This window comes from Camelus dromedarius, chromosome 36 (assembly GCF_036321535.1).
Source record: "Camelus dromedarius isolate mCamDro1 chromosome 36, mCamDro1.pat, whole genome shotgun sequence".
Taxonomy (NCBI): Eukaryota; Metazoa; Chordata; class Mammalia; order Artiodactyla; family Camelidae; genus Camelus; species Camelus dromedarius.
Genome location: NC_087471.1, coordinates 3,447,545 through 3,473,287, shown reverse-complemented (window position 1 = coordinate 3,473,287; position 25,743 = coordinate 3,447,545). Strand labels below are relative to the sequence as shown.

The window sequence follows — 25,743 nt, the reverse complement described above, 5'->3', positions numbered from 1 at the left end:
CAAATCCCAATATGTCTTTTGCCAAAACCTACAATCTTTTCTTTACTCTGCTATCTTCTTACACATGAAAGGGAGATATTTAGGCCACATTTGGTGTCCAAGACAGAGTAAGTGCAAAACTTACTACAAAAACTCTGCTACTGTAAAACCCAAAGGCCAAGTAACAAGGAGGTTGTCAACTGAGAATAGAGGTGACTTCTGTAAACTTCCTTCTTTCCCTCTTTCCTTCTCTCCTTCCTTCCTTCTCTCCCTCCAATTCTTTGCCTTTTTTTAATTTGCTTTTTTTATTGTATGTTTTTACCACATTCACTAGATTCATGATCCGACACTTCTTTAATTGAAATATAGTTGACAGACAATATTGTGTTAGCTTGGGGTCTACTGCATAGTGATTTGATACTTGCAAACCTTATGAAATGATCACCGTGATAATGCTGGTAATCATCTGTCTTCATCCAAAGTTATTACAATATTATTGACCGTATTCCTTAATCATCTGACATTTTATTGAGATCAAAACTCCATGATCAGTATGGCCAGCCAAGTCCAGATTGAAAAAAAAGGAGAAATGGAATCGGCCGTTGGCACAGACTGGGAACATGGTAGCTAAAGAATTTGTCTTCATAAGAACAAACTCATGGTTACTGGGGGTAAAGAGGGTGGGAAGGGATAAACTGGGAATTCAAAAATCGCACCTCTTGGGGAGTGATGACAATGTAAGCTGTCTGGATTGCGATGGTGGCTTCCGGGATGTATACGTCTATCGAAATTCATCAAATTGCGCACCTAAAATATGTGCAGTTTGCTGTACAGGAACCAGACGACAATAAAGGAGTTAAAAAATCACTCTTCGTCAACAGACCTCAGGAGTTTCCTCAGAAATCATGTTTGTCTGTTGTTTAGTGTTTTCGAGCATCGTTACTTTCTCGCAGAAAGAAGCTTAGGAACTGGCTGACTCGGTTTGCCACCTGCAGTCTAGAAGCCCTGGCACTGGCTTCCACCCAACCTGGAAAAAGGACCCAAAGCAGGAATAAACAAACTCCGTGCTATCAGGAGTCTGGGCGTGCGGCTGGTCAGGCATTTGGAGCCCGGAGTGATTGCTCTTAACAGAAATGGAATGACGGGGAATAAGTAAATTCTCACCTACTTTCTCCTTCATACACACTTAAGAAGGGGAAGCAGCGTGGTGTGGGGCAAGTCCCTGGAATATATCTGCTTCCTCGGATCGTACTTTAAATGAAGAATGTGTGGGCTGGGGAGTTAAACCAATTGCCCTTCTGAGTCCCAGAAGGGCAATTCGTGCTCTAGAAATTGGTGCAGAAGTACTAAGTACTAAGTGCTAAGTGCTAAGTACTTAGCTATGTGGATGGGCCGTTACCGTTATTCTTTTTCATTATCAAGACAACCCAAAGCTAAGGCCTAAAAAATGCACCCTCCCATCCCAAATGTTTCATTTTATTGCACAAATGCCACTCACTTTGTAGCTAATAATTAGCACTCAAAAATAGAGACACTGTGTTCCAGAAAATGGTCAAAGATATTTTTATATGAACCTAACACTTTACTTGTGGAAAAGCCTCCAGCAGGGAAGGAAAGTCTTGTGCATTTTATTTAGTGAAAATCCTATATCATTTTTCTCTATAGTGTAAAGGATCTTTAAGACTTTGTATAAATATAAATATAAAAAATAAAATATAATGTGCACTATGAAATAAATATATATTTTTTTTATTTTATTTTTTTTACTAAGCATAGTGGTTCCTCAGTAAAAATTTGCTGAACGAATCGGCCCTAAGAATAAGTTTCTTTTTTAGGCAGGTTAAATGATACAAAATAATGACTTAGCAGTGTAATAAAATGTTGTCAATTTTATTAAAAGCAGAGTCCATTTCTTCACATAGGTAAGTAGGTTTTGTGGAGTTTTTTAAGCCCATTTTATTGTATTATTTCATAAGAGTAAGTTGGCTCAGTGAGACCATCACTGATAGGAACACGTACAAAGTTAGCACCAAATGTTTATAAATGCAGATAGCCACAACGACCTCTCCAGTATGTACAGCCTCCCTTTACACACACACACACACACACACACACACACACACACACATATTTACAGCTAATAAATAACATTTAAAGCCAAAGCGGTCCTGATACACGCAGTAAAGCCAGAGCGCCCAGGGCCGTCCACCGATCTGATTCCTGCTTTCCTAAGTTGAAACATACACCCTTGTTCAAAACCCAAATCCAGAGAATGAATGAATGAACAATGAAGGGGGATGCCAACAACAAATCGCACAACATTTTATTTTTAAAGAGAATTCATTCCACGCTGGCTAATGTCAATCATCACAGCCGTCCCGCTTTGGACGGGCACCACCACGTTTCTCAGACGGAGGGCTGAGTGTCTGGGACCACTGGAACAATTTCTACTCCAGCGTGCTCCGATACGTCTCATGGTCATTTACCTGCCAAGCCACGCTGAGGAGTAATCATACATGTGGGGCTTCATGTGTGGGAATCGGTGTTCAGACACCCACACACATTGACAGTTTGGATTCCCAGCTATAGCCTCTGAGATGTTTGATTTCTTTATCACTGCACATTAATATATAGAAAAGCATTCTGAAAACATGAGATCTAATTTATAAATAATTGTTTACTCACTCTCGACTAGTTGTTAGAAGCAACAATTCTCATGGTATTTCATGTGGTTATAGCAACTGAGGGTTCTTCTAATTGCTTGCGATGGTTTTAAGCACTGCCTGTGAATATGTCCCAGTAACTTCTCCATTTCTTTACCTAGTCAAAACAATCTTTGTCTAAAATTGGTAGGACTTTGCATGATGCAAAATTTGACCTTGAATACATAGCTTCTGAATCAAAACCAGGGAAGAAAGACACATACTCAAAGTGTAACTGAAGCATGGCTGAAATGAGCCTAAAATTGAATAGTAACCATCGTATGTTGAAGGACTTCAAATCTGTGACTGTGACTTGGAAAATCTGGTAACAAAATTATCTTTATAGTTAAAATTATGTGTCAGCTGGTGATAACCAGCTCATTTTAAACGCCGACCCAGGGAACATTGTTAAAATATAATCTTGAGACAAAGCAAGAAAAGGAAGGGGAAGGACTGAGCAATAAACTGCAAAGCCCATTGAGGTGCAACTGATCTAAATTTTATATCTCCTTTAATTTGTAACTTGGTTATGATGCAACCAACCACAGGGAGTGTTTAAAGGTTCAGGGTTTCATCAGCCCCATTCTCCATTCTTCTCTCCAAGTCACCAGTTCCTGGTTAACTCCTGAGCTACACCCCAGTGGCAAGCGGAGAATCATTCCAAGAACGTAGGTGTCTTGACAGGTAAGTGAATGGGTCTGACTCACGCCACAAAATAATCACGCTCTATATTTTGACTGAGAACGCTTCGAGAAGGTATCGGTCCAGGAAATGCAGGACTCCAATTAACGGATGAGATTCTAATCAATTTTAGGCTCTGGCCAAACTTACTACATAAAGAGGACTTACTATTTTACCACGAGCCCAAACAGTTCTTATCTCTTTCTTAGAGGACAGAATGCCGTGTTCTTCGTATCTGTTCTCTCTTAATGTTGGAAACTGTGCTGGTTGGCCACTAAATTGAATTAGCCACTTTGTAGTATCTGAGACCGTCTCCTGAAATAACTAAGAAGGCTATCGCTGGCATTGATACTTAGGAAAATTCACTTTTAACCGCCCGAAGCTCCGGCATCTTTTGGAAAAGTTACTTCATTCTTCACAGAATTCATGTGCCGCTCTTTCTTCCGTACGTTCGCCCAGTTTCTGAGAAAAAGCAGAGGAAGAAAGGCAATTATTACCTGCTTTGGGTTTTACAACCCTCCCCCCCCAACCCCGCCACCTTCGTGACAGGAAGGTATTCGACTGGAAGCTGGGGACAAAGGTTGTGAGAATGAACCCAGGGCAAATGTGGATAATGGCTCAGAGGAAGTGGGAGGCTTACAGGAATGAAAGACACTCGAGGATTTACTTAGCCTCGTCCTGACAACGAGCATCATTTTCAGAGGACGGAGCCTAAGGATTTCAAAATTTAGGAAGATTTCTTACTTCGAACACTTTTTAAATAAAATGCCCATTTTTTCTTTTCTTACCGTAGAAGACTTTTAGAGTTATATCTGAAGATGAAAGAGAAGCTTTTATTGGATTGATTAATTTAGTCACAGAGGCGAGAAACTGCAGAAGGTTAATAATCTGATTCATAATTACCTCCTAGACAAAGTTCACATGTAAAAACAAAAGGCTCCCTAAATATCTGTTTTCTCAGTAATCTTATCATCTGACAAAGAATGTATCATTAGACTGTCTCAGATGCAGTCTTATAACTGATATAAATAATATGACCAGAAATATTTTGTCAACAGCAGGAGTTATTTCTTAATTTTCCTAGATTTGTTTTGAAAGTCACATATAGATTTAAAGTTGTGGATGACGTGGGGAGAATGCACGCACAGGTGTGTTTGTGTGCGTTTGCACGGGACATAAACGCACGTGTGAAACTTCATAAAGGGGTCACTTTCCAGGAGTTAGAGCAAACGTGAAATTGCCTCGGATTTGTGATGAGGAAAATCGCGGCAATGAACTTCTTAGAACAGTCTCCACTCAGATAAAAATTCAGTTATTCCACCTGCCCCAATTCTCCATTTCAAGTTTACCTTGAGTGTTCTTACATTAATATTTTTAATCCAGATGGCTTCATCTTGCCACTCAGAGTACATATGTCATAAAGCCATTATGTAAAAAATTTAAAAAATATAAATATTATATATGCATAAAGTCTGAAAGAATATAAATTAAAATATTAATTGGGGGTTGTCCCTGGGTGAGAATCACAATGATTTTATTTTCTTTTTGCTTATTTTTCCTAATTTGGCTATCATCCATAATTAGCCATGGGTGAATTATATTATAAAACAGGGAAGGGACAGACTGTAATTTCAAAACGTAGAATAGATAAGCAAGATTATACTGTGTAGCACAGGGAAATGTATACAAGATCTTGTGGTAGCTCACAGCGAAAAAAAATGTGACAATGAATATATGTATGTTCATGGATAACTGAAAAATTGTGCTCTACACTGGAATTTGACAAAACATTGTAAAATAACTATAACTCAATAAAAAAAAGTTAAATAAAAACAAAATAAAATAAAAAGAAATTAAAAATAAGAGAGATATTCCACATAAGGTCTTTAATACACTTTTTCTGATTAGTCAATTCTTATTCTGTACTTTTGTCTATAAATCTAACTGGGAGAGGATAGACCAAAAGCAAGTGGCTTTTCTATCTCCAGATGACATTGTAACCAACTTTTCCCACTGTTTCTTGTGTCACTTGTATGATACAGAGTACGCTTTCCCCCTATAACCCACGAGTACTTGGCTGGGGCGGGAGGGGAGGAATGAAAGAGGGATACTCTGGGAATTCCGGAGGGGATGGGGAAGGTCACATGTTCAGTCTCTACTTAGTACTGACGCTCTGGAAAGATTCAACTGACAGCTGCCAAGTGGATTAGCCGTAAAGGTCAGGCAGACAAGAGCCAGGCAGCTGCTTTGAGATGGGAAAGAGAACCGTCCCTTGAACTCTTACATCCACCAGCTTTCCATCTTCGGGGGTTTTGAGACGGATGCTTGGTGGCTCTGTGTTCTGAAATCTGCTGGCCCTTGGAGCGTCAAGAAGGACTCTGGCTGCAGCTGAAGTTTGGCACCCCACCGGGGTCCATCCTGGGAGGAGCTGCACCCCCAGCCACAGTGACAGCCACTAACTTGTCCCGTGTGCTCTGCACACGGGGTCTGCAAAGGGATCAGGGCTGCGGTACAGGACAAAGTAGAAGGGAAGATTTTGCGGTCGTTCAAGAAGTAAAATGAAATCTAAAAAGCGCACCTGGGATGGTCAGAACTGGCAGAGAGGATGGAAAGGGAAAGAAAATAGAGGAGGGACTGCCAAAAGCAAATGGAGGTGCAGCGCATATCCAAAACGTTCAAGAAAGACCAGCTGGAGGCTCAGATCAAGCCCGAAGTTCAGAGGTGAAGGACATGAAGCCACATCCCTCGGAACACAAGTTCGAGATACCCGGGCAGCTTTAGCCCCGGATGCTCACCAGCCAGACCTTCTGTTCAGAGACTTGTCGTGGCATTTTACAAATATCACAGGTGACTTTCCTCTCCGCAGATGAGGCATTTTCTCCCTGGAGCAGAAGATCACCCTGTGGAAGACAGTGGACATGAACACACTGTATTAGAACAACGACAACAAAAAAAAAACCCAACTGCTCAAAACTAAGTGGTTTGCTCAGGGCTGTTTAAATGCCACATGATCGTGCTGATTGGTTTGGTTATTTCCAATAATTAACTGTTTATACTCTGGCCATTCTGGTCAGCAGCAAGTCTGAATCAGAGGGTTGAGGGCTTAACCCACTGTTCAGCAATAAGGCTAGTTGATCAATATAGGCGAGCAAACTGCCTGGAGCAGGCTGAAAATCACCAGCCTTTCACCAAAAGATGATACAGGATCAGCTCTACCACCCCTTAGGGTCTGCATCAGGGAATTCGCAAACCAGCCTTCCACGGGCCCTGCTGGAGAAACAAATATTCTGTGTAGCCTCTCCCTCCACAATCTCTCTCGTTTTCCCTCTTTGGTTATAAAAGAAAATGATGAAAGAGAAAAAGAAATTAATCCTAATTTAAAGGGTCATTGTCACTTCCAATCATGGGACACTATAGGTAGCAAAACCAGTGTATATTTAGTGTAAAACCTTAAAATCCAATAGGGTTCTCTATGCAATTCATTTTATAAATGTATGTGGAGTGGGGAGGGGGAGACAGGATGAGATTTTCTTGGAATTTCCCCCTCCTTGAAGAGGTTGGCTTTAATCTTTGGATGTCGAGGTCGCATCCCTGAGGTTCTCAGCATAACTGTTCTACGTTTGCAGGAAACAGTGTTCACAAGAAGCTGAGATTTTTTTTTTTTAATTGAAGTACCATCAGTTACAATGTGTCAGTTTCTGGTGTGCAGCACTGTGTCCCAGTCATGCAATACACATATGTATTCATTTTCATATTCTTTTTCATTAAAGGTTATTACAAGATAGTAAATATAGTTCCCTGTGCTATACAGTGGAAACTTTTTTTAAAAATTTATTTTTATATATAGTGGCTAACATTTATAAATCTCAAACTCCCGCCCCCTTTCCCCTGTAACCAATAAGATTGTTCACTACGTCTGCGAGTCTGTTTCTCTTTTGTTGATGAGTTCACAGTCTCTTTTTTTCCAAGAAGCTGAGATTCTTGACTTCTAATCTCAGCTCTCACTCAATAACTGTAGCAATTCAAGGTTTATGTTTTCTTTCCATGCAATGCAGAAATACTATTACTCCCTTCGTATGGTAATAAAATAATTCTCCTAAGAAATGATAAGTGTAACTATCCAGGTAATATTGTTTTAAAGGCAAAGCTTCCTGAAGTTTCACCTGAATGTTGGAGGCTCCAGAAATAACTATTTCTAGGTGACATTAGAGTGAGTTGAAAGTGAACAGAGAAAAATTAATTTAATTACTTCTTTTGGGTCTCTCCTGCCTTTACTCTGATCTTCTCGACAGGAAAGCTGGGGGTGCTCCACCAGTCTGACCAGCTGAAGTATGAGTCACTAATCCATTTGAGTTTCAACATGAGCAGCTCTCCAATATCCACCTCCGTGTAAATTAGAAAAGAGTACGTCTTATTTGTAGAAACTTCAGGCCTGAATAATAATAAAAAAAAAGATCAACATATTGGTTAGTTCTGGGAACTAGGGTTTGCTTTTTTCCCCCCTTTTTCTTCCTCCTAAGAGGTAAAGAGCTTTATTGTTTGGGCGATATTTTAAAAATGCAAAAAATGTCTATCAAAATACACAAGATGACTGTTAATGGCATTTAGTATATTTCAAAAGATTTCAACACTCCTTTAACGTATTCCAGCTTTTCTCCTAATGATATGAACTATTTAACACAATTCTTAAGAGAAAAAAATGCGTTAAGTCGATCATTTAGAGGCATTATTTTCATTTGCATATATTCCCTTCCAGTCTGTATTGATTTGTGAACGCATGGTCACTTGGTCACAGTGGTAACCTACATACCATTCTCGATTCTTTCTTTTTTTTTTTTTTTTTAGTTTTATTTTATTTCATTTTTTTAAACATTTTTTATTGATTTATAATCATTTTACAATGTTGTGTCAAATTCCAGTGTTCAGCACAATTTTTCAGTCATATCGATTCTTTCTTTATTGACTTCATGCTTTCCCTTCTTCTTTTTGCCATGCTTTACCTAGCTTTCTAAAATCACAATTTTTAGAGACTGGATTGATTTGTTAAGCCACAGTTCACTTAACCATTGCCTCAGTTTTGGACACGTAAGTTTGCTTCTAACGTATGCTATTGTATGTGCCACTCCAATGAACATCTTTTGCCAGACAGCTTTAAAAATAAAACATCTGTTGACTATGCCTTTTTCTAGGTGTCCTGCGCATCTTCTGCTCCTCAGACCAATGGGCAGGGCAGCTAGCGGGGCCATGATAGACCCGCGAGGCGGAGGAAATGCCAGAGGAAATGCCGCGTGGCTACTCACAGGGTGAAGGGGATGTTCTCGCTCTCGGCCACGGTGCCGTACAGAGAGATCTCGAAGGCCTGGTTGGTATAGGTAACACTCTCGGTCCCAGAAAAATGTATCTTTACTTGGTAATGGAAGACTGTAGGAAGAAAATCAGGACGTGCTCTGATCAGTCTTTATGGAAACACCACAGCCCCAGGAAGCAGGCAATTCTGAACAACTGACACTTATATGCGCACGTGGCCGCAAGTGTGGCTCGAAAAGATTTCTTCGTGTCTGTACAGTGTTCACGACTAGAAAATTCAGATCTTGAGTTCTGCTCCCTTGCAGAAAAGTATGGTTGCAGTGGGCAGGAGGAATCCAGGTGTATCCGAATTGCTAGGTAGTCCTAGAAAGTAGTTATCAGGTGGGAGGTGGGGTATGTAGCTCAGTGGTAGAGCACGTGCTTAGGGGTGCACAAGATCCTGGGTTCAATCCCCAGTACCTCCATTAAATAAACAAACAAATAAACCTCAAAACAAAACAAAACAGTTTCAAAAAAAAAAAAAAAGAAAAAGAAAAAGAAAGCAGTCATCGTTGCTGGGGTGCTAAGAAGATCAAACCAAGAGGCCAAAATACCCACAAAGCTTTCTCCATGAACTCCACCCTTCCTCGGCCGTCTTGCCCCTTAGTGTCTGGACCAAGCAGATTTGGCATTTGCTACTGTGTCATTGTATGTAACGGTGTTTCTTCACGTTTCAAGGGCATGTCTGACCTCCTGGAGGGTCAGAGGATCATGTGTGTCCTCTATTCCCCACTGTCCAGCACAGAGTCGGTAAATAGCTCACAACAAAACTCATTTCATTAAATCATCAGTGAGGCCGTAAAGACAGCCAGTTCCTGAAGTATTCTGTATTAGGGAGGGCTTCTGGAAGCAGGTACTTAAACTTCCACATCTCCTCCTGCTCTCCCCATCCCTACCAGAAACCCCAAGGAGATGGGACTGGAGAGGGGTTAAGGGATAAGAGAGGCGGCTCACAGCTACTAAAGGATGAAGAGGAACAGTTTGGGTTAAACGGAGCCCTTGCAGGCATCACCGTGGACCAGTGCAGGGGAAGCCCGGATTGCGGAAATGCCCCAGAGAGCACGGATGAGGACGTCTGGGCACGAGTGAGCCCTGTCCAGCTCTTCAGGAGCTTGTGGTCTCCTCTGCGCCTCGCACACACTCCCTCTTTCCGAAAAGTCAGGGTTAGCCTAAGGATTCCCTCTTTGCTGACAAGATTCCCTTGTATTACAGGTGCTCCAAACCTCTGGGCCACCATACGCACCCCTCCATTCTTACAAGCCACCTTAAAAATGGGTGCCTGTATCAGACATATTTGACCCTGGGGAACTGTTCTTAAATGCCCTCTCGTCCCTCTTGTGTCCACCAGGACTCCACATACGCTAGCCTTTCTGATCTTAGTCTGTCTCTCCAGATCCATCTGATTTTTCTCCTCTCCTTCCCTCCCTCACTTCCTGCAGGCCTTGCTCTAAACAAGCTGCCAAGTTTGAAATTGAACTGTCAACAAATCCATGCCAAAAACTGGACTATCTTAGAAGGTTGAGTGTCTTCTCTCCTCCCAGGAACAGCTGTATTGTAAAATGCTGGTGGTTCTTGCTTTCACGTAAAGCAACCTTTAGGAGCAGGCAAGCCTTTCCTGCAAAGGGCCAGACAGTAAATGTTTCAAGCTCTGTGGGTCATACTCAGCTCTGCTGTGGTGGCACGAAAGCAGCCTCAACCAACACAGAAATGAATTAGTGTATCTGTATCTGTGTTCTAATAAAACTTTATTTATAAAAGCAGGTGGCGGGCTGGATTTGGCCCGTGGGCCACAGTTTGCTGATCCTGGTTGAACGGTTTCAAATTAACTCTGAGCCTGTGTACAGACGCGGCAGCCTGTGCTAAGGGTCACAAGGACAGAGGGTGGTGGCAAACAAGGCTGCTGCACAGGGCAGTGAACGCGTGCCCTGGGCCTTAGTGACCATGGGAATCAGGAGCATCAGTGAAATGGATCAGTACAACTTCCTCTCTACCAACAGAAACGCACGTGAGGGCTGAGTTTAGTAACATTGTTTTAGCATCTCTGTTGCAACAAGCAGAATCAGTACACGTGATGCAACCCGCGTGATTAAAAGAAGTGGGGGCAAGTCAGCCTTCCCGCGCACACCGTCCCCAGCCTACCTCTGTAGGGCATCTCCGCGCGCGTCTTCAGGTACATTTTGCTGCTTCTTTTGGCTCTGACCTTGTTGATCTCGTAGCCCAGGTTGTTGCAACGGTTCTTTCTGCAGCTCAGGCAGAGCCCCTTCTCAAAGGCCTCCCTCGAATTGCACCGGTAGGCCTTGCTTGGGTTTTCCTCGTTCAGCAGAGAGTCGATGAAGAGATGGATGGAACGCTCATGGGAGCACTTCACTAGCTGGTCCACATCTGGGGAAAAAGAGACACAAAGAACATTTCAATCCCGTGGCAGTCCACAAGGGGCGTTTCATCTTGCCTTCCTGAAACAGTGCAGGTGTGGCGTTAGAATCAAATGACCTCATGATCTCATCCAGTGACTCCCGGGTTGTAGGTCCTATTTAAGGACGTATTCCTGGTGGCAGCTCCTCCTCTACCCCCAAGAGTGTCAATGTTGCAAATTTACGGAACATTTCTGCTGTCTTGTATATGTGAGTATGTTTATGAAGCTTTAATAAGAGACATCTAAGCTGGAAGTTGATTTCCCCGTTTATCATGCCCTTCTCTTATATTGAAAGCATATAATACTTCTAGATGCTTCCAGAAACGTACTTCTAGAAACCACATCCTAAAGGGCATAATTATTAAACTGACAGTATTTTATCATAGATTCTATGTGTAATGGAGTGATGTGTCACTGCCAATGATTTTTACATTAAATGCATCATAGAAATAATCACAATGTCATGCAAATCCATCTGTCACCATAAGTTTCTACAACAATTGAAAACAGCTACATGATGCTATAAATTCTATACCGTATGCCCAGCACACCTGAGCATACTGACCACAGGTAGGTCCCACTGTCCATGAAGTATTCCAAAGTCCCTTAAAACAAATCATCAAATTAACACAAGATTAACAAGATTATTAAAGTAAATATTAAAAGCTCATGTTGATTAATAAGATTATTAAAGTAAATATTAAAAGTTCATGTTGAGTTTTATTTTCTTCTCAAAAATCTGGAATATTCATTGTTAGAGAATGGCGATGTGTTTCTGATTTGTGCATCTCCTTAAAAGGCTGGCAAAAGAAATTTAGGCTAATCAACACATCCTTTACTTTCAGTAAAATTGAAGCTAACTCTACTGGTTTTGCAATTGTGCTCAAAGCTTACCATGTGGCCAGATAACACTTTCTCAAGGGCAGTGCAGTTTTCTTGTCTAAATATCACCTTTTTTCCCCCCTTATGACTACAAGGGCAGTGTTCAATATAGCCTACAACACAATCAATAGAAGGTGGAATGTGTGTCTGACCACAGGAAGTACTAAGAGGATCAGGCTGAATGGGACAGACTTCTTCTGGAACATCCCTCGGCCAAATGTGTGTGTTCGAACCACATCCTTGTGGAGAACGGGTGGGACACCGAGTCAGTAAGAGTTAAGAAGAAAACTTACATTCAGCGAACGTGTAAGTTATGCTTACCTCCAAAACCTCTCTCGGCGATCACACGGATAGCTTCCCCGATGTTGCACCCCGGCTGGAAAGCGCCTCCGTTAGGGTAAATGTCAATGTGCCCGACTGGTTTCTGGATCCCAATGCTTCGGCCGGGTGACCCCCTGGTGAACGTGTGTAGGACGTCCACAAAGTACGCATCATCCGGAGAAAGCCGACTCGGAGCCTCCGCGTACTCGAAGTTGGGTCCAGCTGGGTCCAGGCCTTCGTAGGGAAACACAGAGTCCTCACAGATTTTCAAATTCCCATTAGTTTTAGTCTCCATCAGTCTCTCCTCCACATTCCATGGCTCATTATTTGACCGTAACTGGCAGCCACATAGATTCTCAGTAGCTCCTATGCTAATAGAAACTGGATCTTCACCGAGATTCGTAAAAGTAGGCCTAGCTCCTTCTCAGACAAAATTTGGCTAATTTCTTAAACTAGCCACGAAATAAGTCTTCACTCAGGATGACTTGATTCCCTTTGCTAAATTATTTCTGCACCTGGTTAGAAAGCTTTTAAATCGTGTCACAATGTCATGCAAATCCATCCGTCACCATAAGTTTCAGGCTCTTTCGTCCTCCCTTCACGGGAAAAACCATCTATCACCACTGGCCTGGATGACTGTCCTCCTATTTCCAAATGGCCCATCCTGTTGGTCCTTTTTAAAATTTTCCCCAGTATTGATGTGAGAAGTCTTGTATGTGTCACGACACAAAGTACAGAGCAGAGGGAGGATGGAAACTGGCTTTTCGGAGACAGCCCTGGGCTCTCTGTGTTTAACTTTGCCCTGTTTCTCTTCTACCATCAGCAGATGGTAAGCCCATGAGAACAAGGGCCTGTATTTGATCTTCCTCCAGAAAAAGAGCCTTCCCATGAGATAATCAGATGGCCAGGCTCACCCAGAGGAGTACTATTCACATACGGGTATTTGACAAACATTCTGATTCTCTTTCAGAATGACAGGCGTCTCAGTTCTTTTTGTGGTAGAGACATGGCCCGGCTTTCTTACCGGTAATTCTGTTGACCTTCTTATTGGTCAGACTTCCCGCAATGCCAGCAGCATGGGCTCCAAGGCTGTACCCCAAGAGGTGGACGTTGTCCGGAGGATAGTTAAGTTCATCCTTTGGAAGAGGAAAAGAAAACAGGGGTTTACAGTTCTTTGCAAAATATCATTGCTAAAAGAAACAAGACAAATACATTGTTTCCAAAATTTTCAACTGAAAATTCTACTTATTTTCATTTTGTTACCGATAAGAGGAATATATACTAAAGGGATGAGACTTTCTCTTTCCTTAACAACATATTTAAACCAGAAGATTTTTCCATACATCTGAACTAGAAATATATGGAAATCTAAATTTCTATACATCTGGAAACATTTGTATATGTGTATGTATCTATTTATAGATAGATAACTGTGTATACAGAGATACACATATACATACGCAAATGTATTTAATTTTAACGTGTTATCCCCAGTCTAAATACCCTGCATCACTTTATTAAGGGTAGCCAAGCAAGGACCTAAAATCAGAAAATGTTACAGGGTAAAGGGACCTCAGACACACACTGTCCAGCGCCTCCTCCTTCAACAGATGAGAAGTCAGAGGTCCAGGGAGGTATCTGATTTGCCCAAGTGTGCTCTCCTGGTTATCAGAGAGTCAAGAAAACAACTCTTTATCTTTCAATGATTAGCCCCATAAACATAGCTTGTTGTTTTTGTTTTTCTTTTTTCTTTTTTTTTTTTTTTTTCCACCTCTGGGCATCTGACTTAAATAATTTGGCCCTGTCAGCGTATTAGCTTCCTTTCAATCTTCCCCAAGATACTTTTCAAAGGTAATTTTCAGATGACCTCAGAGAGCCAAAGTGAGTGAACTCCTGACCCTCGGCCCCCTCACACCCTACAGATTTCTCTGCTGTTTTCTTCCAAGCTCAACTCCATCGCTCCCCTAATCCTCAGCAAAAATCTGGCTCCTTAATCCACACTAAGGAATAAGCAGTGTTAATGTTTTCATCCAAGAGATTAGTATTCTAACAGGTCAGAGCCAGGATACAATTTCCACGTGGCGGCCAACTGGCAGGGAAGGACTTGGCAGGACACATCTTCCCTCTGCCCTGAGATAACAAGCTTTTTTCTGTGCTGCCCACTTGGTTCTTGGTCTCAGCAAATCTATTCACCGTGAAAATATCAAAGGACAGGGCAGGGCAGGACTACGCCTCATGGGCTTTATAGTTCTATCATTCTTATAAAATAATGTCTTCCAAAAACTCTTAAATTATAAAATAATGTCCATGCTTGTTCTGAAGATATAAATTGACCCAGAAAATGTCAGTGGCTAACAAAGACCAGCCGTTTGTCCAGCTCTAACCAAGAGATCTGCTTCGGACATACAAGGCTCCTTCCCCCAGCCTTACCGCCATCCAGTTGATAAACCTGGCCACGTCCTTTCCCACCAGCTTGGTGTACCCCGCAGACACCGGGTAATGCTGCTGGGCCCGTGACAGCCAGTCCACCACGATGACGTTGGAGTCCGGTTCCCTCTTGTACAGGGCAGCCACAAGCTTGGGCACCCAACTCTCATACATTCCTGTCACCTGAAGAGGATGACACAAGCGTTCTTAAAGTACCCACCTACCACGTGTTACAGAGTCAGCCCAATGCACCTACATTAAACAGGAAAAAAACAAAAAACAAAAAACAAAAACCCTGCAGGAAGCCCATTGACTCAGATACAGAAACCAAAGCGCAAGAGTGTTCAGAGGCCCGTGCGGGCCCCTTCTGAGGCAAATTTGAGTGCGTCAAAGAAGGAAGGTGCTGAGCTCAGGAATGGGAGATGGGGGGTTACCAATGCTTTTAATCTTAAAGGCATGCTTTATAAATCCAGTAAAATGTCAATAATGTCTAGTATTAAAAAGAAAGCTCAATCTGAATAAGATAAAAATCTTCAACAGAATTACAGACTATTTTAAAAGAAATTCAGTTTAAATACTTTCCGTTGGACTGATAAATGTTTCCCAACAGAATTATTTTGGGGGATGAGCATGCCCTTCTGTCTTAGAAAGAGTGATTTACCTACATCATTTTGATGTGATAACGAAAAAAAAAGTTTTAAACATACTAATGTATTCTAACAGAAAGTAAGTTTGTTTAGCAATCACTTAATACATTAGTTTCAGCTCAGACTTTTCCACAATTCTCTCAGATTATCAGAGTGCAAGTTAACTGGATTTAACAATCACATTTCCTAAATTTTTGGAGTGGTCCTGTTTGGAGATAAGCTGACTGCCAACTGTTAATTCTTTGCTTCTTGTTGATAAAGGTCCCCAACTTCAAAGTCAGAAGAACTCTATGTAGGATTTCAATTTATGCAATCAGAGAGGAGACATTGGACACCTTTGTGAAGGTGCTCACTTTAAAATAATTGAAACACATTTAAAAATTCAGATGATAAGACTCCACACCACTCTGCCAGGAACTTGTACATAGGACCAATCTGATTTAAATCCCCAAATATACCCACTCCTATTTTTTTTTTAAATTGAAGTACAGTCGATTTACAATGTTGTAAATTGTGATTTACAATCACAAGTTGTGATTCACTTATACATATATATGTATTCCTTTCCACCTTCTTTTTCACTATAGGCCATCACAAGGTGTTGAACATGGTCCCCTGTGCTGTATGGTAGGACCTTGCTGTGTATCTTACTTGCTCCTGATATGACCTGAGAGCAGACCACCTTGTAGCCGCAGTAAAGGTTACTCAACTGACCCAGAAGGGCCTGAAACCCATCCTTAAGGCAGCTTTTAAGGGGGAGCCCATAAAACCTGCATGCGTTTTAGAGTAACACCCGGAGAAAAAGTAAAGACTTGAATTCCCAAACCGAGGGATGTCATCTGAGACTTTGATCTTAGACAGTGGGTTCTTTCAGATCATGCTTCCATTTCACTTTGCCTATTTTCTAGGCTAAAACTATTAAAACATGAGCTCTCGCTTCAACTCCTGATGCTAAAAATCTGGACAATTTCCCACCACATTGCTGTGTTCAGGGGAAGAAAAAAGCTAGCCTGGGACTCAGGAGATCTTGGTTCTAATCCCAGCTCTGCCACTGATGACTTCTGTGAACACAGGTATTTGTTTTAATCTTACTAAGCCACCTACAAAACAAAGGGGTCAGAATCAGATGATCCTGAAGTTACTCTCCACCTCCTAAATTTCTTCTTGTGACGACTTTCGCTCCCAATCTACTTGCAGGCATAAAGTGCTAGCTCTATAAGCTATTTGAAGGCTGAAGAGGAAACAAAGAAGAAAAGGCTCAAAGGTGAGGTTAGCCCATGAGGACCATGTGTGAATCTTCTCTGAACATGTCTTAGTGAGGCTGCTTCCAGGTGGGTGCAGCCTGGGTCTTTGAGGGAACCAGCTGGGGTTCCCACCCATCACAAACCCCTGGGGACTTGGTCCTTGCCCCACTTACTCTCCTCTGGGAGGTTGAGGGCTGGCCACCCTGTGCAGCTGCTTTTTCAGAGAGGACGATGTCATTTCTTCAGAATGCAACGTTAATCTTCCCTCCTTTCAGCCGGGGCTGAGGACCTCCAACATCACAATTGGAACCCTGTACTTCCACACAAGCAGGTGGCCGAGCTCCAGGACAGCTGTGTCCAAACTGCCTTCTGGGATGTGTCCTGTGCACACTACATGCCAAGCATTCCTTTGGGTTTCTCATGACAAACTGCAGAACCTCTTCACGTCCCCTAGTCCTGTGGCCTGAGCTGCCTCCCTCAGGTAAGTCAGGAAAATCTTGTTTGCTCTTGGCCCCTATTATAAGTTTTTCTGTACTCTCAGGGTTTCCAGGCTGGACAGTCTGTCGAAGGGCAAGTAACTTCCCAACTTCCCAACTTCCTCCTCCAGTGACTGCTAACTTCTGTTAACTGCCTAACAATGAATCTAATCTTTTCTTTGTTAATTCAACGTAATGCGCCCCAAACAAAGGGGTGGAAAACCGAGTACCCACCTTCTTCAACTCTGAAAAGGTATTTCCTCTGAGCATCCTTAAATCAGTACCAATGATTAAAATCTTTGATTCTCCGCTATGCAGCTGAACTGAACCCCTCCTTGCCCCCTGCACCGGGTGGTCCCACTGAACCAGCCCGGGAGTTCACTGAATAGGCAGGGATCAGTTATCCAGCGTGGCTGGGTGAATTATTGCACAGAGCGACCAGCTCTGTAGGATGCCACCTCGTCCCGCAGCCAGTGGCCTCAAAATGTCAGGACACACAATGAGAAGGATGTAGGTGGGCTCACCGGGCAGCAGGGCTAATGGTAGAAGCTGGCACTCTTTACTGATACCAGTTAGTCACGCCACCTTAGTATGAGAATGTGTTTTTCAAAAATTCCTGAATTATAAAATTCTCTCAAGAATAAGACTGAGATGCCCGAGATATTCGATTTACTTCTGTCATATAAATGTTTATTTAGCTTAACCTTTTTTTTGAAAAGCCATGTTTATATACAATCAGAATGCCTCTAAAACCACCAAAGATTCCTTTTTTTTTTTTAATTTAAGCCTTTTCAAAATATAAAAATATTTATGTTAGGAGTTGGAATATGTAATTTTATTGTAAGATATGTAATTTGCTTTGTTGACTCTAGGAGATAGATGCTTTCTATTAAAATAATCATCCCTGCGAATTCTGTTAGTAGTTGCCTTCATCTCTGTAAAAGTTGTAACAATTGTCTCACACTGTTAATAGCAAAGACACTTAAGTTACGTAGGAAAAGAAACATGACTGGAAGTGTGTCAGTCATTCACTAATTCACCTCTCTAGAATTTAATATCCTTTACCATATTCACAAACTCTGACATAATGGAAAGGGGGTATCTCTTGAAGCATCAATTTTATAAAAGTCCTTTTTAACAAGCAATAAGGTCTGATCACTAGGGGCTGAAAATACTGAAAACCAACTCAAGTCGTCGCTAAGACCTGCACCATGTACAGTGACTATCTGGCGTATTCAGAGAGAACTACTTTATTTATATTCTTTAAAAGTACATTTAACCACAGTTTTCACCTTTTTAAGTTATCTTGCATGACAGTTCCCTGGTTCGCCTTCTTTCATTCTAGAAAAGCTCCCTAACGTTTATAATTGGATGACGTCAGGAGTGGAGGGACTTCCAGCCTAATCTCATTGTTTTAAGTTCAGTCAATAGAGGCCCAGAGATGGGAAGTGGCTGGATCCACATCCCAGACTGGCGAATGGTAAAGCCAGAACCGGAGCCCACTCCTCCTTCCGCCCCCAGCCCTCGCCTCACTCTCTCAGGCTGTCTTCCTCAGGAGAGGACTTCGGCGATGCGCTGGGAGAATTAAGATCCTGCCGGGTCTCCCCCAGTTTCTCTAAATGACAAGCTGCGTTCTGCTCTGTTCTTGCACAAAGCCTCACAGGAGAGTGGCTGGTCTGAGGGCACCAACGAGGGACCAGGGCGAAATGAAGACTAGCACGGTCTGGAGGTTGTACCCCTGGACCCCTGGGTCTTTCAGATTCCTCCATCCCCACCCCGAGCCGAAATTGCCTTCGCTCAGCTTTAAAGCAAAGCCATCAGAAACGCCCATCATGGGTTCCCAGCAACCAGAGCAAGCCAGGCAGAGTGCCTGGGCCACGGCCATCTGCTCCTTCCTACAGCCCCTCTCTTACCGTCCAGCCGTGGATCACCATAAAGGTTTTGCTGCTATGATTGAAGTGACAATTAGCCACAGACTCTGTCAGTCCCGGGATGAGGTGGCAAGTGTCCTCAACCGTGTCTTCAGGGGTCCTCAGAGCAAATTTACTTTCGATGTCTATAAAATCACTTCGTTCCGTAATTCCTGAAAAGGAAAAATTGGATAGGAGGTTAATCGGAGGGCCGAGTGTTTTATCTGCTGGAGCAGTACGTTTTAGGTTCACGGGCAACCACCACCAATGCTATTGTTGTTTCTAAAGTTTAAAAACAAAAAAATAAATGTGGATGGCAGGACAATGACTGACCCCACAGTGGTGCTCAAAGTTGACAGAGGCGGCCTGAAAATAACCAAGTTCAGCAGTAGTGAATTCCCCCGTGTCATCCATCCTTTCCCTCAGCTCTCCTTCAGCCAAGGGGTGTGTGTGTGTGTGTGTGTGTGATGCATACCATTTCGAGAACGGCTATTTGGGAATTCCTTAGTTAATGTAATCTTCCCACAAGATAAGAATTTAAGTGAGTTGGCTGAGGTTTTGCTGCTAATAGGGGAGAGAGACGGGGGACCAGAACCAGGGTCTTTCGGCTCCAGGTCAAAGCTCATTCTTCTGGAGAACACTGGCTCCTGACTCTCGTGTTGTATAGTTCCACTTACTTCATATACGATTGCACCCTCTTTAAATCTCTGATGGCATCAAAGGAACGCTTTCCTGCAGAATATGACACAACACAGCTTGTTTGACGGAAGACTGTTTCCTTTTCACTGGTACGATTATTTTTTTTAATTTTAGCAATAAGGAAATTTGGAAGCACGGGGAAGATTTTGCATGAAATAATTCTCACCCTCATGGCAGGATACAGCAGTTCAAATTATTTTTAAAAGTCATTTAGCGGGTTGTTCAGAAATATCTGTGCCATGTATGAGCCATGCTTAATTCTTTTCCCCAATATTTCTTTTCTCACTGATGTCTTTACACAAAGTCAAAGCTTAAAATACTACAGTAAAGGTGCTTTTGGAAAGAATTCGTGTTGGTCCTTCATAGTAAATCCCAAAGTGAGTCAGCAGAGAAAGAGACCTTTGGTCGATCTTTGGGCTCTTTGGACGATAAATGTCAACGTTGATAAATCTTCACAAAGTATTTGTAGACAGTGCATATACTGTCACAGTGAGCACTTGAGGTAAATTTTATTACAAATAAAATCAACCTCTTTTACAAAGCAAGCACACTAAAGAGAAGTTGTATTAAGGAAAGTTACCTTATTTCTTGTCAAGTTTAAAACGTCAAAAAGCTTATCTATTCACAATAAGAAGGTAGGCACATTTTAGACTTCACTATTTAAAGCTTTCGGAAGATAACTGAGTTTGCTTAGAAATGCTTCTAATTTCTTAATCTAAGCTTCCTCTCTCTTTACAAACTCAGAAGTTGAAAATCCATCATTTCAAATAACATTGCAAAAGTCAGGCTGAAAATAAACATAGGAAAGATAAAGGACAGCTAACACATTGGCGTTGGAATCAAGCTTATAATACAATTACCTGAGGACTGGTCACTTTCCCCTTTTTAATTATTTTCCAAAATTCCTGAAACAATATTGCGGTTACTTGCTAAGTGATTATGCAACAAGTTGAACACACACACACACACACACACACACACAATCTCTAGCACCTAAACATTCTAAGATAATTTATTCAAATAAAAGACTGTGACAGACTATTGATTTTCATTTCCACCCAGTAGAATTGAGCTTGAAATCCACCCACCCATCAAGAATATGCTCTACCTCTCATCTTATCTGAGGATGTGGGTCTTCCTTTTCCTTCCTAACCAGCAAGCACTCTGATGGCCTTATTGTTTATCTGATGGGAAAAAAATATTGTAGATTTAAAAAATCTGACTCCGCTTTCAGATTCTGCCCAAGAAGCTCTTTTATCTTTAGAAAGCGCTTTAGAAAATTGAAAACTAAATTAGTTCCACCCCCTCCCACCCCTCTCAACATCAAATAACTCGTATTTCCTCTCTTAGTCTTATTTTAATGTGGTCAATCAGCAACATTTCTAAAGCAGAAAGAAGCCGAATAATCTGGCAGACAGAGCTCACCCACCACCTATTTGTCTAATATTTAAGATTGTTGCCTTGCACAACTCCAGAGGACACCAGCCACTTTTAGCCGATTTTTTCCTAGAATTATGCAACATGGTGGCTGTGGTGTTGCTGGTGGTTTTGAAATGACAAAGAACATTCTTTGAAGTTATTAAGGCTGGCTTTGTGCATTTCTATGAATAAGTCTATTCAATCTATAGATCTTGGATCAGATTATCTGTGTGACTTACTGAGAGCTTCGATTTCCCACAACCAACATTTTCTGTTGGGTGCATAGCTTGTGAAGAAAAAAAATAATTCTTGAATTCATATATTCTCAAGCATATTTGTATCTGGAGAATTTTGTTTCATTTTTCATGGATTTTCTTCTTCATTTTAAGTTACAGGAAGCATAATGAGCCTTGGACAAGAAGAGAGTACCACTCTGCATGCGAGGTGATGTTTTCAATTTTATGTCGCTTCTATGCATGAAATCATAAGCGCTACTGGCGCTTCGTCAGTCGTTCCTTCTCTTTGGTGGTATAACAGGAATTTCCACAGTAGTGGTATTTGCAATCCCTCAAGGATGCCTCGGCAGTCTAAAGATGCGTGTGCTTTCCAAACCCCTGTCAGCCCTCACGCAACTGACTCAAGCCATGAAGGGACAGGGAGAAGGGTGGACCCTGACTGTGGGTCAGTCAGTGTGTCTGGTTGTCCTGATAAACACACTGGGGTTGCTCCTGGCTGGCAGATGAACGGATTTGACTCAGTTGTTACTAAGGAAATTACTGTCTTTCATACACGGAAATGACACAGTGACTCTGCCCTTATCCCTTTAAGAGGAGAAGGACTTTGCACCAGATCCCCTTAGAAATCAAGCCTACCTTAGAATAGTTGGGGGGGTGCCTTCCTTTATAAGTGCCTCTATTCTGAATTTGACTTGTCATATCAGTACCACCACACCATCCAACCTGTTCTTATCAAATACTAAGGGGAGATTTGGGGACACCAGGCAAGTGAACAAGTTAATGCATTTCTTGACTATGTAGTCTTTATTCCTAAATTATAGATAGCTGAAGACCTAGGTGTGCAACCAAAGACAAGGAATTTACCCTAACATGAACAATATCTCGCAGAGATGAAATCAGGCTGAGAAGGCAAAGTACGTTAAAGGTAAGTTTATAGAGGGTGCATTATTGTTGTCAGAAAAGGAAGAGCATGGAGAATCCCAGGAAAGATATTCTAAAGGCAGTTCACAGTTATCAGATACACAAGAGTGATGTTTATATGAAGACATGAGGGACAAGAGCTCAATTGTAATGCCAGTCTCTTAGACGTTTGTACTTCCTTCCTCTTTTTTCTCCCCCCCTCTCTCTCACACACAATCACACACTCTTAAAGAACTTCCATCAGCAGTTCATCTCCTCTCTGAGGCTGATGGTCATAGTTACTGATGCAGGCAGCATCTGTAGAATGTCAAAATGCCAGTGGGTAGGGGAACAAATTTGGGGGAAAAAAATCAATATTATCTGACTGAATCGATTGGTGTTGTCAGCTCTTCCAATGAAGACAATGCACTTGACTTACCTAACAATCAGATTCACTTTTCATTTTTATTTAAAAAAATTTTTGTTTGCAAAAATAGAGGTCCTAAACTGAACAGCCCAACTTCTCCTCCTGGAATAAAACAGGAAAAGAAAAGCTGAGCTAAAAATACCCTGCCTGAAAGAATGAAGCTTCCCCATTGTCAGTGTTCCCGGGGCCTCCCACCTTCTCACTCAGCTATTAACCCGCCACTCTCGCTGAGCTCCGCTCCGTGCGCAGGTGGTGTCTTCTGCCTCACTGTTGTCACCCCATCATGTTCCACTCAGACGTTAGCCTAGAGATTCACTATGGCCAGTCAAACGGACATGCAGGTACTGGGCTCTTTAAGTGTCCTAATGAGGCTGTGCAGAAGCCGTGGGGACGCCAAGAGCAAAGAGCCCCAGGGCAGTGCCTGTATCCTCGTATTTTTCTTGTAAAGAAATCGAGAATGAACAAGTCAAGCCAGAGCCCAGAGCGGGTGCTACCTACGATTCCTGCACACGTGTACCGTTCTGCTCAGAACGTCTTACATTCCTACATAAATGTGAAGGAGAAAAGGGGCAGAAATTTGCTGTGATAACACAGGTGGGGGCGGGGAGCAGAGAGTGACAGTGGGACGGAAGGATGAGACTTCAAATCAACTTCAGCACGATTCCTCCCTTACAAAGCATCTCCAACCAGGAAAAGCGTGCTGGTTAAAATCCAGCTGAATTCATTCATCACCCGTGTCCATTCACATCAAGGAGTAAGGAATTAGAAGGGCCTAAGAGAACTTCAAGTCTGATCCAAACTCCTCATTTCAGAACCGAGGAAACAGAACTCAGACAGGTGACACTGCCCAGCCCAGGGAGCCTCGCCAGAACGTACGCTGTGGGTGGCACATATCTGTGTCTGTTGTTTTGGTCAAAGCAACATTACCCTACGGTGCACTTTCTGCAATAAGAATTTGGAGTTTGTTCCAACCATTTTCTTGGACATTGTAAAACTATCCAGGGGCGCATGCTGCTTCATTAAGTTTTTCTTTTTGTTGTTGCTTTTGCTTTCTTTTGGGGAGGTAATTAGGTTTATTTATTTACTTATTTAATGGAGGTACTAGGGGTTGAACCCGGGACCTGGTGCGTGCTAAGCATGCACTTTACCACTGAGCCATACCCTCCTCCCCGAGGCTTTCTTACTTGAAACTCTGGTGTTCCCAAACTGATCTGACAGAAAGGATACTTCTCTTATCCAATCAGTTTGATGGAATCTACTTTTTTTTTTAAAGTCTATCAAAAATGTTATTTCACAACTCAGCGCTGAAATAAAACAAACGTTTCGCTGCAAAATCAGGGACCGACCCGGCTATAACTTGAACCCCTGCGGACGTGCAGTCTGAAAGCACGCCCAGGGGACAGCGCCCTCACTGCAATTCCACCAAGGAAGAGAAAAATTTGCCTCTTTTTATGGCTTGCTTCAGTGGCCCTTTTAGTTGCGGCTGTGTGTTAACTGAACCAAGCTTCAAGTTACACAGGCTGCCTCTCTTGTGGGCAGGTCTCGGGCTGGGCGATCGTCTTCCCTGCAATAAAGAAGTTCACAGCTGGCCTCGACGCCTTCACCCTGATGCGCGGGGGCGGCGCCCCAGCGGTGGCTGGGGTTCAGCCGGTGGCTTCCCCCGCGGCGCCCAGTAGCCCCACGTGCTCGCGACCGCACCGCGGGGCAGGGAGCCCGGGGCCGGGCTTAGCTCGGAGGACAGTAAGGGTAGCCAAGTGCAAACCTGGCAACCTCCAAGTCAGTGGCCACAGGCTGCTAGTCGCTTCCAGGAAAGTCAATGCTTCGCTAGGTTTGCTGGGCGCTAAGAAAAGCGGAGCGTGCAAGAGTGGGAGCTGGACAGCTTCCCTGGCACCCCGGTGCGTGCAGAACGCGGCGTCCCCAGCACTCCGCGTCCCCGCGGTGGTCCTCCCTCCTACCTCCACCCGGAGAGCTTGAGTGTCCCGTGCTTCTAAGATGCAGTCAACGCCTCCCCTCCGCCTCCCCCATCGCCACCCCCTTCCCGGCCGCATTATGTCAGCGCTCTCACTGGCGGGGGCTGAGCTTCGGCCAAGGCCAAGCCTGGGTCACCTTGCCCCTCAGGCCTTTCATTCCGCGGCTCCTCTGAGCGGAGGGGTTACTGCAGGTCACCGCCGTCCTCCCGCCTCCCTCGCCCCGCCCCTCGCACTCGCTTTGGCGGACCAGTCCCGGCGAGCCAGGGCGCCGGGGAGCTCGTCTTCATCCCGGGTGGAGGGGACAGCGCGGGAACCCGGGAGAGAGAGAGAAAGGGGAGCTGGGAGACGCCCCACAGAGATCAGAGGGAGAAATTCCCCCGTGCCCCTTCCGGATCCCACCCCGGTGACTTTCCCGGGGACGGCGATCGGGCAAGGAGAGCCTCCAGCGCGCATCGCAGCCCCTTCCTACTTCCTCCTTCCCATTCTCACAACGTGTGCAGGTGGCCACGGAGCCGCTTCAGCAAAGACAGAGCCGTCTCCGCGCGAAACTTACTGTCGGCGGTGGCCAGCCCTCCGCGGGAGGCGGTCAGACTCTGAAGCCACACGCTCAGCGCCACCAGGAGCAGCGCTTTGCTCTCCATCTCGGGCGCGTCCGGCTGCAGGAACCACAGGGCGCGGGCGCGAGCGCGGACTGACGGTGGAACGAGCGAGCCCGAGGCGGGAGCAGGCGCGAGCAGCGGTCTGGAGCAGGGCAAGTCCTGCAAAGAGGAGGCAGGGCAGCTACAAGTGGCAGGTTTCCTCGGAGGTGGAGGAATCGAGTGTGACCCTGTTTCCACTCCACGGCTGCTTTTGTGATTGGAAATATGCAAATAAACCTCATCACCTATTGGCTATAAAATCATAAGTTGGGGGGAGGGCCCTAAATTCACTTCCAAATATTTGAGCAAACTGTAATGAGGATCCACCCTGCCAGCAAGAAGAAGGAGAAAGGGCAGAAGGGAAATTTTACTTTCTCCATGAGGCCAATTTGCTTTTCCAAGGGGGAGGTCTGGCTCTCTTGGCCC

General features: G+C 43.5%; 1 protein-coding gene across 1 annotated transcript; it reads right to left on the bottom strand.

The window, feature by feature from the left end:
- Positions 1-2,277: 2,277 nt before the first annotated feature.
- Positions 2,278-25,512, bottom strand: LPL (lipoprotein lipase). Its single transcript, XM_010986582.3, has 10 exons — positions 25,233-25,512; positions 19,032-19,201; positions 14,755-14,934; positions 13,349-13,460; positions 12,325-12,558; positions 10,848-11,090; positions 8,663-8,783; positions 7,612-7,794; positions 6,158-6,262; positions 2,278-3,824 (listed from the first exon to the last, which is right to left on the bottom strand). Coding segments are annotated over exons 1-10 (1,437 nt in total). The 5' UTR covers positions 25,321-25,512; the 3' UTR covers positions 2,278-3,823.
- Positions 25,513-25,743: the final 231 nt, after the last annotated feature.